This window comes from Monodon monoceros, unplaced genomic scaffold (assembly GCF_005190385.1).
Source record: "Monodon monoceros isolate NGI ecotype Baffin Bay Population unplaced genomic scaffold, NGI_Narwhal_1 Super_Scaffold_12, whole genome shotgun sequence".
NCBI lineage: Eukaryota > Metazoa > Chordata > Mammalia > Artiodactyla > Monodontidae > Monodon > Monodon monoceros.
This window is the reverse complement of record NW_021703768.1, coordinates 105,711,865-105,730,854: the sequence shown is the minus strand read 5'-3', so window position 1 is coordinate 105,730,854 and position 18,990 is coordinate 105,711,865. Positions and strand designations below refer to the sequence as shown.

The following is an 18,990-nucleotide window of genomic DNA, read 5'->3' as shown; positions in this document are numbered from 1 at the left end:
ACATGTACTCAGAAAACTACAAGACATTGATGAAAGAAATCAAAGATGACACAAACAGTTGGAGGGATATACCATGTTCTTGGACTGGAAGAATAAATATTGTGAAAATGACTATACTGCCCAAAGCAATCTACAGATTCAATGCAATACCTATCAAATTACCAGTGGCATTTTTTACAGAACTAGAACAAAAAAATCTTAAAATTTGTAGGAGACACAAAAAACCCTGAATAGCCAAAGCAGTTTTGAGGGGAAAAAACGGAGCTGGAGGAATCAGGCTTCTTGACTTCAGACTATACTACAAAGGTACAGTAATCAAGACAATATGGTACTGGCACAAAAACAGAAATATATCAATGGAACAGGATAAAAAGCCCAGAGATAAAACCACGTACCTATGGTCAACTAATCTATGACAAAGGAGGCAAGAATATAGAATGGAGACAAGACAGTCTCTTCAATAAGTGGTGCTGGGAAAACTGGACAGCTACAAGTAAAACAATGCAATTAGAACACTCCCTAACACCATATGCAAAAATAACCTCAAAATGATTTAGAGACCTAAATGTAAGACCAGACACTATAAAACTCTTAGAGGAAAACACAGGAAGAACACTCTTTAACATAAATCACAGCAAGATTTTTTTTGATCCACCTCCTGGAGTAATGGAAATAAAAACAAACAAACAAAAAAACAAATGGGACCTAATGAAACTTAAAAGCTTTTGCAAAGCAAAGGAAACTACAAACAAGACAAAAAGACAACCCTCAGAATGGGAGAAAATATCTGTAAATGAATCAATGGACAACGGATTAATCTCCAAAATATATAAACAGCTCATGCAGCTCAATAATAAAAAACAAACAACCCAATCAAAAAGTGGGCTGAAGACCTAAATAGACATATCTCCAAAGAAGACATACAGATGGCTGAGAAGCACATGAAAAGCTGCTCAACATCACTAATTATTAGAGAAATGCAAATCAAAACTACAATGAGGTATCACCACACACCATTTAGAATGAGCATCCACAGAAAATCTACAAACAATAAATGCTGGAGAGGGTGTGGAGAAAAGGCAACACTCTTGCACTGTTGGTGGGAATGTAAATTGATACAGCCACTATGGAGAACAGTATGGAGGTTCCTTAAAAAACTAAAAATAGAATTACCATATGACCCAACAATCCCACTACTGGGCATATACCCTGAGAAAGCCATAATTCAAAAAGAGACATGTACCACAATGTTCACTGCAGCTCTATTTACAATAGCCAGGACATGGAAGCAACCTATGTGTCCATTGACAGATGAATGGATAAAGAAGGTGTGGCACATATATACAATGGAATATTGCTCAGCCATAAAAAGGAATGAAATTGGCTCATATGTAGAGATGTGGATGGATCTAGAGACTGTCATATAGAGTGAAGTAAGTCAGAAAGAGAAAAACAGATATCGTATATTAATGCATATGTGGAACCTAGAAAAATGGTACAGATGAACCGGTTTGCAGGGCAGAAATAGAGACACAGATGTAGAAAACAAATGTATGGACACAAAGGGGGGAAAGTGGTGGGCGCGGGGGTGGTGGTGGTGGTGGGAAGAATTGGGAGATTGGGATTGACATATATATACTAATATGTATAAAATAGATAACTCATAAGAACCTGCTGTATAAAAAAATAAATAAAATAAAATTTTAAAAAACTCCAGGGGGACCCAGTAATGCAGGACCTCTGTGCTTTAGTGAGTTTTATCTCCAGGAGCTCAGACCAGGTTCTCGCAGTGAATATCATAGAAAAATCCCCTCATGCTTCTAGCAGGGCAAGGGGTAAATGAACCATTTTGAAATATGACAGAACACTGTCTTCCTAAGAAGCTTGATCTCAGGAAAAACTAGTTAACCAGAGCCTAACCTGCTGGGCTTTTATCAGAGCCTAACTGACCTGGGGGGAGGGAAATACCCAACTCCAGCCCTCTCTAATCAACTTGTCCCACCTAAATCCCAAGAAGCACTTGGGAAATTCATAACCCAGGAACAAGGTTCAGGAAAAGCTGAGGCCAATCACAGAATTAAAGAACTCTTCCTCTCCCCCCACACCCCACCACTACATGAATGAAGGCCTATTTACTCTAGTTCTCTTTACTCAATACATCATATCCATCTTTTAACAGAAAATTATGTGGCATAGTAATAGGCAAAAACAAAGTTTGAAGAGACTGAACAAGCATCAAAACCAGAGTCAGATACGGCACCAGGTTGGAATGACCAGACCAAGAATTTTAAAAAGCTATGATAAAGGGATTTAAAGGCAAAGTATACAACATGGAAGAACAGGTGGATAATATAAGCAGAGAAATGGAAATCCTAAAAAGAATAAAAAAGAAATGCTAGAGATCAAGAACACTGTAACAGAAATGAAGAATGCATTTGATGGGTTCACAGTAGACTGAACGTGGCTGAGGAAAGAATCTCTTGAGTTTGAGGACATGACAACAGAAACTTCTAAAATTTAAAAGCAAAGAGAAAGAAGACAGAAAAAACAGAACAGAATATTTAAGAACTGTGAGACAGCTATAAAAGTTGTATCTTACACACAGTGGGAATAGCAGAAGGAAAAGAGAAAAGGAACAAACACAATGTTTAAGCAATAATGACTGAGAATTTCCCCCAAATTAATGTCAGACACTAACCTACAGATGAAATGGAGAAAGTTGGTGAAAGAATAGACAGATCAACTGGAACAGAATAGAGAGCCTAGAAATGACCCACAGAAATATAGTCAATTGATCTTTGATAAAGGAACAAAGACAGTACAATGGAGCAAAGACAGTTTTTTCAACAAATGGTGCTGGAACAACTGGACATCCACAAGCAAAAAATGAATCTAGATAAAGACCACACCCTTCACAAAAATTAATTCAGAATGGATCATAGACCTAAACATAAAATGCAAAACAATAAACTTCCTAGAAGATAACATAGGAGAAACCCTAGATGACCTTGGATATGATGATGTGTTTTTAGATACATCATCAAGGTATGAGCTATGAAAGAAATAATTGATAAGCTGGACTTTATTAAAATTAAAAACTTCTGCTCTGCAAAAGACAATATCAAAAGAATGAGAAGAAAAGCCACAAACTGCGACAAAATATTTGCAAAAGACACATCTCATAAAGGACTGTTATCCAAAATATACAAAAGAATCCTTAAAACTCAACAATCAGAAAGTGAACAGTGATTTTAAAAATGGACCAAAGATCCTGACACCTCCCCAAAGAAGATATACAGATGGCAAGTAAGCATATGAAAAGATGTTTAACATCATATGTGATGAGGGAATTGCAAATTAAAACAATTAGATACCACTTCACACCTATTAGAATAGCCAAATTCTGGAACACTGACCATAGCAAATGCTGGTGCGGATTCAGAATCACAGGAATTCTCATTCATTGCAGGTGACAATGCAAAATGGCCAGCCATTTCGGAAGACGTTCGGCAGTTTCTTACAATATTAAACATATACTTGCCATGCAATCCAGCGATTGCACTCCTTGGCATTTATCCAAATGAATTGGAAACTTATGTCCACACAAAAACCTGTGCAGAGATGGTTATAGCAGCTTTATTCGTAACTGTCAAAACTTGGAAGCAACCAAGATGTCCTTCAGCTGGTGAATGGATAAAGTGTGGTACATCCACATAGTGGAATATGACTCAGCACTAAAAAGAAATGAGTTATCAAGCCATGAAAAGACATAGAAGAAGCTTTTAAATGCATACTACCAACTGAAAGAAGCAATCTGAAAAAGTTACATACTATACTGTACGACTCCAGCTATATGACATTCTAGAAAGTACAAAACAATGGAGGCAGTGAAAGGATCAGTGGTTGCCAGGCGTTAGTGGGGAGGGATGAGTAGGTGGAGCACAGAGGATTTGGAGGGCAGTGAGACTACTCTGTACGATACTACAATATTAGATACATGTCATTATACATGAGTCAAAACCCATAAAATGTACAGCACTAAGAGTGACTTCTAATGTAAACTATGGACTTTGGGTCATAATGATGTGCCAGTGCAGGTTCACCAATTATAACAAATGTATCACTTTGGTGCCGGATGTTGGTATTGGGGAGGTTGTACATGTAGGGGCAGGGGTATTTGGGAACACCCTGTACTTTCTGATCAATTTTGATGTAAACCTAAAACTGCTCTAAAAAAATGAAGTTCATTAATCTATTTAAAAATATTTTACTAACATGAGATTATCCCTGTATTAAAAATAATATTTGCTGTTTTCACAGCAGCATTATTCCATAAAGGTTAGGACTTTTCCACAACTTATCTCATGGACGTTTTTTTCCCATCCTTATTTTCTCAGATGTGGTCAGCTGCTGGAAACACCAGATGTCACTCATATGGTGGAAGGTAAAGTGATTTAAATAGAGCTACACAGAAGGTTCATCTTAGAGATGAACAGGTTAAATCAGGATTTGGGACTACTGATTTATCCTTTCCATAGTTATACCAAAGACACCATCCTGTAAGAATCTACTGATTCTAGAAAATCACATTTATATCCCTTCCTTCTTGATCCTTCTACAATGATAATTTCGGTAAATTCGAGCTTCAACAAATATTTCAGTGTCCCTTAAAGTTATTTTATATTATTTTCCAGTAAGTGGCACATTCATTAGGAGATTTCAAATATATACTTTACACATTATGCCAATTCTGTGAGGAACAGTGTCAGTATTTTTTCAGGCGAATAAACTAGAGTCAAGTGAAATGAATTTCCCTGATCAAGATCACAGAAGGTGTCAAAACTGAAAATCACCAATCCTGCCAGTCCATATTTTTTCATTTTTCTATCATTCTCAAATGATATTGCTTTAGAGTATGTTCCTCTCAGTCCTAGAAAGAATTTGAAGTAGTCACAATAAAAGCCACTTCTAAAGCACTGCAAACATGGACAATGAAGATAGTAAGGTATAGACAGAGAGAAGGTAAAATAAATATGGAGACTTAAATAATTCAACTGTGACTAACCATAAAATTGAGGTCAGAATCCCTTAAATACACTAGCAAAATCTTTTTTGCAACATAAAACAATGTCACTTGGAAGAGATGATGTGGTCTGTATGCAGTGGGATGAAAGTGGGCAGGGAGTTCAAAGAAGGGTAAGATGATCCTCTGTAGACTAGCAGAGAGAAATCAAAGCAACATCTTCCAGTTCTATTAAGGAATGCTGTAGGCCTTCTATTCTAATCAACAATGTAATGGCTACATACAAGCAACAGTCTCCACTTTTGCATGCTTTAGGTAACAAGATGCTGAGAACAGCTGTGAGTAAAAATGTCAAGAAGAAATTCACTGCGACCAGAGGATTTTGGTACTGGCTGATCACACCCATAAGAGCTGAGGTCACCAGCCAGCCCTGTCATTGGGTAAGGGCCACTGCACTCCCTGCCTCTCAGAGCAGTTGCTGGTTTTCCAAAATTCCTCTGAGGTTTTCCTGGGAGAACTTTTTTCCCCTTAGCCTCTGAACCAATTTCTAACAGTATAAGAGCTCTGACTATAAAGTGGTGAGTCCAGGTTTTTTTTAAAAATGAATAATTCAGGATGTAAACACCAAGCAAATGTTTTCCTTAAAGTAATCACCTTGGCCAGTGACACAGTTTTCCTTAGAGATGCTGTCTTGGCTTAAATCAGTCTGCCTTTAGAACCAGTAACAGCCAAAGGGGGAATTTGTATTATGTAATATATAGAGTTACATGACACTGTTTTAATATGCCATGCTTAGTCTTTAAATGTTTGTTTAATGGCACTGTGGCTTTTTACTATTCATGATTGTAATACTGACTTTTGCTTTAAAAGTGCCTAAAGCATTAATGAAGCACATAATGTTCTTATACTTGTTTGTTCAATCAATATTATTTAATGGAAGCCTATTTTATTTATACCAGGTGCTGAGCTCCTAGAAGAATCAATTACCCTAGTAAGGGAAATAGTACTCTTTTTATAACCAAAAGGCATTTTCTAGTGATTAATATGGCCCCATGGTTCCCCATTCTAGGTTTAAGGTATCCATTGGCAATCACCTTATACTTCCCTCTGTGAGGGAAAATAACAATATTTTCAGCCTCTGCATCTGTTTTCCTAGCTTTTCCCCCCCCTTTTCTCCTTTTAAAATAATACATTCTGGAGATCAACATTTCAGCTTAGCCCCTCAAGGTTCTCTTTCAACGTCTCAGGCAAGTAAGACAAATCCTGCCTTTAATGCTAGTGTTTTAAAATTATCTTTCTCAAGTGACTCCGCTCCAGTTTGTTTTCTGCCAGAAAAGAAAATTTACCTACAATACAAATAAAATATTCAGAACATTTTTTTAACTTAATAAATATGTAGCCACAATTCAAACATAAAGGACAGCAATTGATATTTATCAATGTCCAGCTATTTAGTGAGCAGAAATACTAAAGTGAATCTATAAGTTTAGAATTCTTTTAATTTTAAACATATGTGTTTACATTAGGAAAGTTACCTATAAATTCCTGAATATCCACTAATGAAAAGAAATTTTAAAAAAATCTCTTGATCATTAAAAAAAAAAGTGAATCTTTTAAAAATTAGTGCAGTATGAACAAAACAGTTAATCCAGTTCTTATAGTCACGTAGTTTTAAAGGTCTCTATTAGTTGGGCATCCATCCTGGAAAAAGTCTCAAGTGGGTTCTATTACTCACTTATAGGGTTAGGGAACTCTGTGTATAGTTACAAACAATGGTGTAATCAAGGGCATTTTTTCCTGCATAAGTGCATTTTTTTTCTGAATGGCAATTCATAAATAAATCCTTGTGCTAAGAGTTTATATATTACACGGAGCCTAGGACCCTTGAGTAAAGTCAGCCAATTCAGCGCTTCACAGGAAAGCCACTAACGAGGGGGACTCCTTCATGGCCAAATAATTAGACTGGTGATCTCCTAAGAATGAGGGAATCCGGTTCCTATCATCTTTTTCTGGTAAAATGAGCACAAGAGAAATAAATATATTTAAGAAGACCCAGCCCATGGTATTTTCAGTAAATAAGTGCTTGCTTGAATGTATAAATCTTCTGGACTTTCACTTTTCTGGATGTAAAGTGAAAATGTAGGAGAAGATGTGCTCTGAGCTCCCTTCCAGCCCCTACACTGTATGAATCATCGGCCGTGTTTTGGGTAAAGATTGTGGCCCCCTGCTTGGATGATCAGAAATCAGGGTCGTGGTAACCTAGAGATGTGCTGAAGCAGCTCATATGGGCTTGTGAGAGACGATTGTTAAATTTTCAGTAATTTTGTGAGGCTAAACATAGCCATTATTAAAATTAAAACATATAGAATTACAATTCAATACATTATATTTTTGAAAGTAATAAATACTCAAAATTCAGCAATTTTAATTCTTTTACTACCTTTTACTATTAGTCATGCCCTTGAAGTCACTTGCATCTACTGCGGAAATACTATATAATGGCCTGCTACTGAGTATCTCTTCCTAACTCCACATTCAGTGATGTCATGTTGGTATTTTCAGATTAGCCATGGTGGGAGAGTATTTACACCATAGAAATGGGAAAATGCTACAAATCACTTCCTTTTCATTCTTTCAGAGAGCGGATTGTTAAACATTTACCAGCACACCACTGGGGTCACCAGGCTGAGACCAAGGAAAGGAAGGAGCCGTGAATTTAAGTAACAGAACGGAGTGCCACACAAAGCAGACCATACAGATGTTTGCACAGGGCAGATTTCACAAGGCATATTTTTACCTCGGTACACCTCGGTCGTATATTCTCCTTAGGCTGTTGCAAGTCTGGTCCTGTGAAGTAGAGAGAGAAGGAAGATCCTGGAGTACAAGCACAGTTTTAAGAAACTTTAGGTCAGGCCAATGGGGAGTCTTTGAGCCAAAGTCACCCGTCAAAGGAATCCCTCATTTCACAGAAAAGGGCTTTCCTTGGTTTCCCTCCTGCACTCAATCATTGCCTGAGAGCAGCCTATGGAAAGCATGGCCTTGGAGCAAATGTTGTGCAGGTAGCCACAGGGACAAAGGGAGAGATGCGGGGAAGTGCAGGGAAAGGGAAGAAGATAGTTGGGCGGGGTGGGGGTGGGGGCTGGGCAGAGAATGGAGACCAGCATGTGGCACAACTCAGCTATCATAGAGGGCTCACGGAAGCAAGGAGTGGGCAAGGCTGAGTGTAACATTTCCCAATAAAATATACTCCCTAGCAATACCTGCTGAAAAATTCAGTGGAAAGGCTCTTGACATCTAAAACCTCTGGAGCTGGGGCTCTCAGTATTGCGGGTAAAATATCAAAGACCTGACTTGAGCTTTGAAATAAAATTTTAAAAAAATTTTGCTAAACAGGCTATTGCTGTCCTGTATACATTTTAAAAATAGATCTTTATTGGAGTATAATTGCTTCACAGTACTGTGTTAGCTTCTGTTGAAAGTGAATCAGCCATAGGCATACATACATCCCATATCCCCTCCCTCTTGAGCCTCCCTCCCATCCTCCCTATCCCACCCCTCTAGGTCATTGCAAAGCACGGGGCCAATCTCCCTGTGCTGTGCTGCTGCTTCCCACTAGCTAACTATTTTACATTCGGTAGTGTATATATGTCGATACTACTCTCACCTAGCCCCAGCTTCCCCCTCCCACCACGTGTCCTCAAGTCCATTCTCTATGTCTAGTCTTTATTCCTGCCCTGCAACTAGGTTCATCAGTACCATTTTTTTTTTAAGATTCCATATATATGCATTAGCATATGGTATTTGTTTTTCTCTTTCTGACTTACTTCACTCCATATGACAGACTAAATATACAAACAGCTCATGGAGCTCAATATCAAAAAAACCAAACAATCCAATTAAAAAATGGACAGAAGACCTAAATAGACATTTCACCAAGGAAGACATACAGATGGCCAAGAGGCACATGAAAAGATGCTCAACATCACTAATTATCAGAGAAATGAGAATCAAAACTACAATGAGGTATCACCTCACACTTGTCAGAATGGCCATTATCAAAAAATCTAGAAACAATAAATGCTGGAAAGGGTGTGGTGAAAAGGGAACCCTCCTGCACTGTTGGTGGGAATGTAAATTGATACAACCACTATGGAGGTTCCTTCAAAAACTAAAAATAGAACTACCATATGTCCTATATACTTTTATGTTACCAGCTTCCTGAACTTGCAGCTCTCATCATGGATTATTGCAATTGTAGGATGGGATGGAAGAAGCAACATTTCCAAGTCACCTAAGAAAAATGCTGAGGAATAACAAAGCCAAACCTGGCATTGCCAAAGTTAAGCACAAGCCATTATTCATTCATTCAATCAATATATATATATATTTTTTTAAATTATTTTATTTTATTTATTTAGTTTTGGCTGTGTTGGGTCTTCGTTTCTGCGCATGGGCTTTCTCTAGTTGCGGTGAGCAGGGGCTACTCTTCATTGAGGTGCGCAGGTTTCTCATTGCGGTGACTTCTCTTGTTGTGGAGCATGGGCTCTACGCGTGTGGGCTTCAGTAGTTGTGGCTCACGGGCTCTAGATCACAGGCTCAGGAGTTGTGGCGCACTGGATTAGTTGCTCCGCAGCATGTGGGATCTTCCCGGACCAGAGGTCAAACCCTTGTCTCATGCATTGGCAGGCAGATTCTTAACAACTGTGCCACCAAGGAAGCCCCAATCAATATTTATTGAAACCCTGGCATGGACCAGACACTGTTGAGTGTGCTGGTGATATGGCAGTGGACCATACAGAAAAGATCATGCCCTCATGGAGCTTACATTCTAGTTGGAAAGACAAACAAGAAATGAATAAACAAAGAGACTGAATAATTTAACTTCAGAGACTAAGCCTCAGGAAGACAATCAAGCAGGTGAAAGCATATAGGATGGTGGGTCTATCCCACACAGGTGGTCAGGAAAGGTCTTTCTCAAGAAGTGATGGTTGAGCAGCAGCCAAAATTAGAGTTTTCCCCTTTCCTGTTGAAGACTATCATTTAATTCCCATTATTCTAGCTCCCTCTGCCTAAGAAAAGTTGCATGTGAACTAACAACCCTCCCCTTTATATTGACCTCATCCTCTATTTACCACCTGCTCAAGAGCTAATAGATGTTATAAACATGTTGAAGCAGAATAGTCTATACTAGTTTCTTAGTTCCAAAAGCATTTGTTAAAACAAAGTCTCCCCAATATTTGGGGGGATGATAGCAAATTTTAAAAAAGAAGAACTAGAATCCCATGAATGTGTCAGCAAGACCATAGGGATATTTAAATTATTTTTACTTTTTTTTTTAGCGGTACGCGGACCTCTCACTGTTGTGGCCTCTCCCGTCGAGGAGCAGAGGCTCCGGACGCACAGGCTCAGCGGCCATGGCTCACGGGCCCAGCCACTCCGTGGCATGTGGGATCCTCCCAGACCGGGGCACGAACCCGTGTCCCCTACATCGGCAGGCGGACTCTCAATCACTGCGCCACCAGGGAAGCCCTTTACTTTTTTTAAAAAAACAACAGTTGTTCCTTTTGTATTTTCTCGTCAAGAAATAAGTATGTAAAATTAAAAATTCTTGCATATTTAGATATATACAACTTAAGCATTATCTTGAATTATTAAGTTCCATCCAATTTTGAACAATTTGTTAACATACAAAACATCAGGGGCACAGAGAGAACAAAAAGCCTCTTTTTTCTGGTTATACACAAGGTGTAGATATTTAATCTGAAGCAAAATACTTAATCTTTGTGGCTTTCCTCTACAGTTGCATGTGGATATACTGACTATATTATCATGTAATATAAAATACTATATTATTGTCAAGCCAGGTTTTCCAGCCATCTGTGTGAAATAGGTTATAAGAAAGACAGTCTCTTTCTCATTAACTATAAAATCAGTCTTAAGACATGACTCCAAATATTGGAACATGATGACACGTACTAGCTCTGCTTTCTTCGTAATCCTTTATGGTGTGGCATACTTGGTAGAACTCAAGCATGGATGCTAGCATGAGCCTCCAAACCTGCATGAGATATAAAATGATTTCTATGTAAATGAACTTTGGATATTGTCCACAATCACTGAATTCTTTACCTTAATTTCAGTGCGGTGTCTAAAATTCTATTCTAAACACTTGGGAAGCAATGTCTCAAGTCCCTAATCATGGCTGGACCTTCAGAGAGGACAGTGTTCCTATCTGTTCTCCTAATTGTCCTAATGTACAAGATGCAGCTAAAGGAAAACTAGCCTGTGCGGTTAGATAGAAGCCTAGAAAATGGAAAGGCTCAAGCATTATTTCAGCAGTATTTTCGCTGTTTTGTGGAATATTTAGTGAAGGTTATAAGAAATTAATGGACTTCAAGTTCTGCCCTTAGGTATTGCAAGATCACTTGTCTCATAAACTTCTCAATCATATGCCAATCATCAATATACCATGGCAGATTGGCCACTTGTTGGCATATATGGATTTTTCTATTGCTTTATCATCAGTAAAGAAGTTCAGGACATCAATACAGGAGAAAGAACAACCCACCATAAGCCAATGGCCATGTATACTTTTGCTGATTCCTTAATAGGAATTCAGTAAAGGATGATTAGCTGGTGCTTTGGTATTTCCAGCTTATCCTGTGCCAGTCTGTCACATAGGATCCCTTTCCTCTCCCTGTTGTCACTGTCTCTTCCTGGTCTATGCTAACTGGGTCAGAGATTTCAAACAGAATGGAAAGGGGGCTATTTAACAATCTGCTGTCAAGTAGCCATGTTGTCCTAGGAAGAGGGTAGCTGTTGTTGCAGCAGGAGAACTTGTCAGGCAGTCTTTTGCCCTTTCCCACCTTGGCATTTTTCCCATGTCTGCTCCCACCCTACACTCTCACTATTCCGTAGAATTATCTTTCCTTTGTAAATACTCTGTTAATTCTACTTGTACCATTCTAATTATTTTTCTAGCCTTAGAGTTCAGAAATTTCACTAGGATTTGTGTCTCCATATTTTTTTCATTAATTCTCTTTCATTAGCCCAGTAGATCCTTTCATATTCGAAAGAAAGATCTAAAAGTCTGAAAGATTCACAGTATGCAAGGGCATATATTATGGAATTTTTCTTCTATTATTTCTTTGGTTACTACTTCTCCAGGTTTTTTTTTTTCCTTCTGGATCAGCAGCTGGTTCAAACTGGGTCTCTTGGACGAGTCTTTCCTGGTTCCCTCACCCATATTTACCATTTTTGAAGTTTTCTCTTGATTGCATTTTGTCTTCCAAAACATGAATTCAGCCTCAGCGGTTACCATACTTTTTGTTCTTGCATTCCTCTATTAAATTTTCAAATTGGTAAATCATTCATTTCAGTTCCAGGAAACTCACTCTGGTCCTATAATTATATCCTTTTAAGAGTTTAAACCATTTTAAATCTAGGTTTTCTTCCATTTTCCACATTAGCTCCATCTCTATAATAGAGGCTTATCATAGTTTTCCAGGTCAGCCTCTTTTCCTTCTGACTGGGCTGCATGTTCCCACGAAGTGGCGTGCGATCTTTCTCTGCCGATTCATGTCGATAGTGTGCTGGTTTTCAACGTTTCTGTGGATCTCTCTGGTTCTTTCTTGTGTATTGACAGTCAGAGTAGGGATTTTTCCTTCATTGGCAGCTAGTAATCCCTGTTAATATAACTGACAGAAGACCCAGTTCACAAGTCCAAGATGGGATAGGCTGACCTTAGGCCAACATGGAGACTATCCCTCCTGAGATGCCATCATGCGGAAACAGTCTCTCTCACTGCTGCATAATGCAAACTGCAGAGACATTCTTCCCTTACTTTCTGTGTATCCCCCAGGTCAGCTGGCTCTCCCCACACTCCCTTCCCCATAGTGCAGCCCCATCAACTCCCAGCCAGTCCCATTTACATTTTGCCTTCAACCTGCACCTTCTTTCAAGGACTTGATGTCTCACTGTGTGTGGAACTTCTTCAGGTTGCCAAGGTCAGCCCTTGACTTTTTTGGATGGCTGTATTCTCCAGGATGGGAATATGAGGGCAGGTCACCATTTTCCCACAAACCCACATCCAAAGTTTAAAAATCATTCTCTTGATTACTGTAGCTTTGTAGTATAGTCTGAAGTCTGGGAGCCTGATTCCTCCAGCTCCGTTTTTCTTTCTCAAGATTGCTTTGGCTAATCAGGGTCTTTTGTGTTTCCATACAAATTGTGAAATTGTTTGTTCTAGTTCTGTGAAAAATGCCATTGGTAGTTTGATAGGGATTGCACTGAATCTGTAGATTGCTTTGGGTAGTATAGTCATTTTCACAATGTTGATTAAAATAGACAGCTAGTGGGAAGCAGCTGCATGGCACAGGGATATCAGCTCGGTGCTTTGAGACCACCTAGAGGGGTGGGATAAGGAGTGTGGGAGGGAGACTCAAGAGGGAAGGGATATGAGGATGTATGTATGCATATGGCTGATTCACTTTGTTATACAGCAGAGGCTGACACAACACTGTAGAGCAATTATACTCCAATAAAGATGTTAAGAAAAATCAGTCTCAAATTCTAGGAAGATAGCATATTACTGGAAGATGAAATTATGTTATTATTGTTTTCCTAAGTTACACCTCTAGAAATAAAATATGTACGGAATTTTTTTGCAGTACAAAAATAGATCAGGATATGGTCCCACAAACATGTAGCTTTTATAATATTCATTAAATGCTCACTTCTGATTTACCAGCCTCATCACTTATCTGGTTATTGCAAACTGGCTCACATTAGCTAATTTTTCATAATAGTTATGATAATTAACATTTATCAGCTATCTACTATGTATCGGGCACTGATACATAGTAGTGTTTTGTATATATAAATTTATTGAAATCTCACAAAACCCCTTGAAATAAGTACTATTATTTCCAACATATTACAATATAGAAACCAAGGTCATGAGAAGTCAAGTAACTTACCAAGGTCATGCAGCTAATAAGATGCTTCATTTCCTTAACGAAATAATGAGCTACTTGAGATCATGTCTTCTATTTCTCTGCATCCCCAACTGTGCTTGGCACCCAGGTCCTCAGTAAAATAAACAATTATTGAGAGAAGCAGCAATGTTTTATTCATATCTGATCCCTAGAACACAGTGTTATAAAATGAGAGTTTCAAAAAAATTTTTAATTATAAAATGAAGCACTAACAGGCTACTGAGATTTAAAAAGCAAATCCACATAAGATAACCTGAAGTTTTTTACAGAGGCCCAACTCTCAGGCACTAACCTGGGTTCCAGGGATCCGGATATGAATAAAATGTTGCCTCTGTCCTTAAAGAACAAATGATCAGGAGAAAAAACATGTACACAATCAATTACATATAATAAAATATAATTATTTTTTAAATGTGTATATAAAGTGCTATGGGGCCACACATGAAAAAATACTAATTTTTCCAGTAGGAAAAGGTTTTTCTTCTCTTTTATTAACAATAGAATCAAACGTAGAAATAAACACCACTTTAAAGTTTTTTATTAGAAAGTTTATTGCATTAATCTATAAACTCAGTTGGTCATATAAATGACAATGTAGGCTAATACTGTTGAAAGTTTAATCACCTTTGGAAAAGAGATATTTTAATACTGAAAGCATTTTTTGTTTGCTACAATCATGAAAATCCTAATGTGTTTTAATTTTTTTCCTTTTAAAAATATATATTGCGATTTGTTCGTAACAAAAGGAAGCCTGGACTAAATACTGAACTAGAATAAACAGACCCAGTGTAAGGACACCAGTATTAAGAGGACCCTAAAAGGGCATCTGGCCATACATCTTTAGTTACTAGACAAGCACCCATCCACACCATGTGATTCACATTTACGCATCTAGGTATACGTCCATGACATAAAGTTTTTAAGACCAGCATACCTCTTAAATAGTTAATGTGAATAATTGAGACATGTTATTCAAAGATAGAAAATCCATTATTTTAAAAACATAACCTTAAAACTCACTTTTTTTATGACTTCATTTCATTTTAAGTGGTAAGTGGACTTCTAACATTGACATGAATTCTAACTGGTATTGCAATACTCTTGTGTAACTCTTGCAATATTTATAGTTTAAAAATCCCAATAATTGATAACTACTATTGTGTCTCTTTGGGGTCAACATGATCACATTTTCATAAAGTTGCTTGCATTTCTCACAGCACATAGCTATTGTGCTAATGGATTTGGATGGGACAGGTTACAACTGTCCTATTATAAAATTCTATGTTGGTTTTCCTGAAATTGGTGAGTAATTTTCCATAGAGATAATGATAAACACATTAAGCTCCCTGTTAACATTACTGCTATGGCTTGGGAGAGGAATCTATATCAAACATTGTAAATAGTTATGAAATATTCCTTATCATATAATTAACTACAAATAACATTCTCTCTATTAAAGCGAGCACACAAACTATCATTTGGGCCAGTTTTGATGTATTTATACAGAAACACAAATAGTTTATAAATTTTCTGATATATCAACCTCTAGGGAAAGTATAATAGTTTGGCTGACATTCCTACATGAATGGCTTTTGCTGCATGTCGCCAAGCTCATTCACTGTTTTGACCACTACAGGGTATAGAGAAGAGATTATTTTTAGGATTCCAAATTAATATGGGTTCAAAGGTCATGAGAATAGCTTCACTATGTAAGACGAATAACATCACCATTAAATTAAATTTGATATTTAATCTGGAAAAGTCCAAAAGGTTGTAATTTCAGGGGGAAAAAACTGTCAGGTCTTTTTGTCTTTAATTCTCATTCTGACAAAAGTATTTCTCTCTTTACCGAAGTCTTTATCAAAGTATCTAGAAAATTTTGATCTCTCAACTAGACCTCTCCAAATATAACATGTAGTTTTACGACATCCAACATGCTATGTGTGTTCTGTTGTTTGAAAAATCCTGAGTGAACCCTAATATGTAAGAATTGCCTTAGGTACAAATGTTGTCTCAGGACAGCAGCCATCCTGAGCAAGAGATCTGTCAGAAAGATTGCACAGGGAGGGATGGCAGTGCACCTTTTGGATCCGCATCTGCTGCCCAGGTTTTCTACTTACATTGCTGTTGCCTTTGGACATGAAGCTTTCTTTCTTTCTTTCTTTCTTTTTTTAATAGTGGAATGAGAAAAGAAACTGTTTTTTCTTTCTTTTTCTTTTTTTTTTTAAACTTATCTCCAGGGAGTAATGGGGAAACTCAACTTACCATGGAGCTCTGGAGAGATGAATCTTAAAAAAGAAGGGGAAAGATGTCTTCTTTTTTTCTAACCAAAAAGGACCCTTTGTGGCTACTGACCCACAAGTGTCTCAATTAGATGTCTATCGCCTAGAACAAAGGGCCAACCAGCAGGTAACTGTTGGAATAAATCAATTGTTTCTAAGGTGTGTTCCAGGCGAGTCCCCATTTCCTTGAATTAACTTTGGAGTTCCCTGAAAGAAACAGCCATCAAAGGAGTGAATGTTCTAAGTGTGTTTGTTCTCTCATCCACCTGACCAAACGAACATCACAGGTGCAGCTGTGCGACATGAAAGCACTGGATATCCCAAATCAGTAGCTGGCGGGTGCAATGCCTTGTGTATACTAATTGCAGAACAGGGGTGCAGTACATATTTGTGACTTGACTCACTGAGGTAGGACACCAAGTAGCGTTTCATGTCTTTAAAAGATTGATGACCACTGTTTTCTCTTATGAAGTTGCTTCCTCATTCAGCCTTTCAGCCCTTCAGCTTGCTCAGGGAGGTCAAAGAGAAACTGGTTTTCTTGCATCATGTATCAGCATCCTCTTGAGATAACTATCTTGGAGTGAAAAATGTTATTGCATAAGTATGCCCAGGATGAACATCTCTTCTGGTTTGCCTGTAACAGCCCACATTTAAGCCCATTGCAGGATATTTGTTCATAATGCCCTCACTTACTCTCAGAAGTGTTCCAGTTTGGATGATCAATCATATGATCACCCTAATGAAGGTCTTTAGTAAGACCAGTCTGTGGTACTTTCTCAGTAACAGTGTCTCCCTGCTCCCTTCCCCTTTGGTTTAACTAAGACTCAGGATCTAAAGGAACCCCATTTCAGAATATTAAAAAGCTTCTCTATTTCCATTATAAGCCATGCACTTGTGGTTACTGTACTATTTTAGTAATGACCAATTTTAATGGATTTGATTTATATATTTTCATCTCCTCCCTCCAAAAGAAACAAGAACAGTGCATTTTTCTCAAGCAAAAACAAAAGTAGCCATAACACAAGAAACAATAAACATATAATATTTTTTCATTAACAATCCAAACACTACAAAACATAGAATATACAACTTAAAAATGGAAATACAAACTGATGAAAAATGGGGTACATGTCATATTAGCAATGCAAAAGACCAGCTTAAGCATAGTTTCTCTAAATCAACAATTAATAAAAGGAAAGTGCCCTTTTCTCAAATATGCACAAAAATATTTCGGTCACTTCTAGGGAAAAATTAACCAAAACTTTCTGCTAATTCTATATTACAGCCTGTATTACTAATGGTTTACAAAACTTAAGCATCATCTTACACCTAAAATTTACAACTTTTTCCAATCATTATACACTCATTCAATCCAATCTGTCAAAAATAAAATTATTTCATTTCTATATTTATGAAATAATTATTGATATGTTACGGATCTCAAGTGGTGAATGTGTATGATGGGGACAGTAATCAGAATAATGTCATGTATCTAAAGTGGGCCAAGGATCAAATAGAGAGGAGAAGCACTTCTGCCTGGCACATTTGCGTATTGATTCCTGCAATTATTCTAGCATTTCTAAGGTAATTCTAATGGTACATTTCCTCATTCTAAAGGAAGTCTAAAGTTCTCATATTTAAATTTGCTATCCACCTCTAGAGTTTATTCAGAGTCTATCCAGTAATGCCACTTGGCAGAATGGTTCCTGCTGGGCTCACATTATCCTTACAATTCCGAGTCCAGCTGAAAGAAGTTAAACAGTAAGAACTCAATAAGATGGCCCTTTTTCTTCTACACGTTGAGTGATTCACACTTTTATGAAGTAAATTTTGTAGTAAACCGCACAATCCTAGGTACAGCTCTATAATGCAAATGAGAAAGAAAACATTTAAATTTTAATTTTTCAAGCAACAATACCAACGTCCACTGCAACCCATGTCACTGAAAGAGTCCTGCACGGTCATGCTTTTAGCCAAGATTTTACAATAAGTCATGCTTCATGAGTGCAGTTCTAAAACTAACAAGAATGGGAAATCACATTGCTATCTCCTTCTGAGCCACCTGTACAAAAAGGACCTACAGTCAGTCACCCTCAGTTTTGAGCTTTCTGGTTCATGTCCAACAATTGCCTACTGAGCAGATTAACATTCACACAGGGTGGCAAACTCGAGGATGGAGAAGAACCAAGCTGTAGTTCTGGAAAGGGTTCCAGCGGCTACCCAGTGGTCCTTTGGTGTCATTCACTGTTGCTGTTGCTGCCGCCGCCATCCTCTTGCTTGGGGGAGGATGAACTGTCTCGGACTGGCAGCAGGTCATAATGGCAAGGGATGTGACTGTTCTTTGGGAGGTCATATGGATCCTGGGTGAGATGCCCATTATTGCTGAATATTCCTTGGACAACACTCACTGTAGGTTCTGTGACAACCAGGGACACATTAACTGATCAGCAATGGAAATTTAAAAAAAAAATACAATATGGCATTCCTTGCAAATATCAAACACACCAGAGGAGCTTTTATAAAAATATAAGAAGGGACTTCCCTGGTGGCGCAGTGGTTAAGAATCCACCTGCCAATGCAGGGGACATGGGTTCGAGCCCTGGTCCAGGAAGATCCCACGTGCTGCAGAGCAACTAAGCCCATGCACCACAACTACTGAGCCTGTGCTCTAGAGCCCACGAGCCACAAC

At 38.0% G+C, this 18,990-nt stretch overlaps 1 protein-coding gene across 1 annotated transcript in view; it reads right to left on the bottom strand.

Annotated features, from left to right (window-relative positions):
- Positions 1-18,259: 18,259 nt before the first annotated feature.
- MEGF10 (multiple EGF like domains 10) overlaps positions 18,260-18,990 on the bottom strand; it is a 120,958-nt gene continuing 120,227 nt past the window's right edge. Inside the window, exon 24 of the mRNA XM_029217803.1 lies at positions 18,260-18,717. Coding sequence (XP_029073636.1) covers positions 18,539-18,717 — 179 coding nt within the window. The 3' untranslated portion in view covers positions 18,260-18,538. The remainder of the gene's footprint in view (positions 18,718-18,990) is intronic.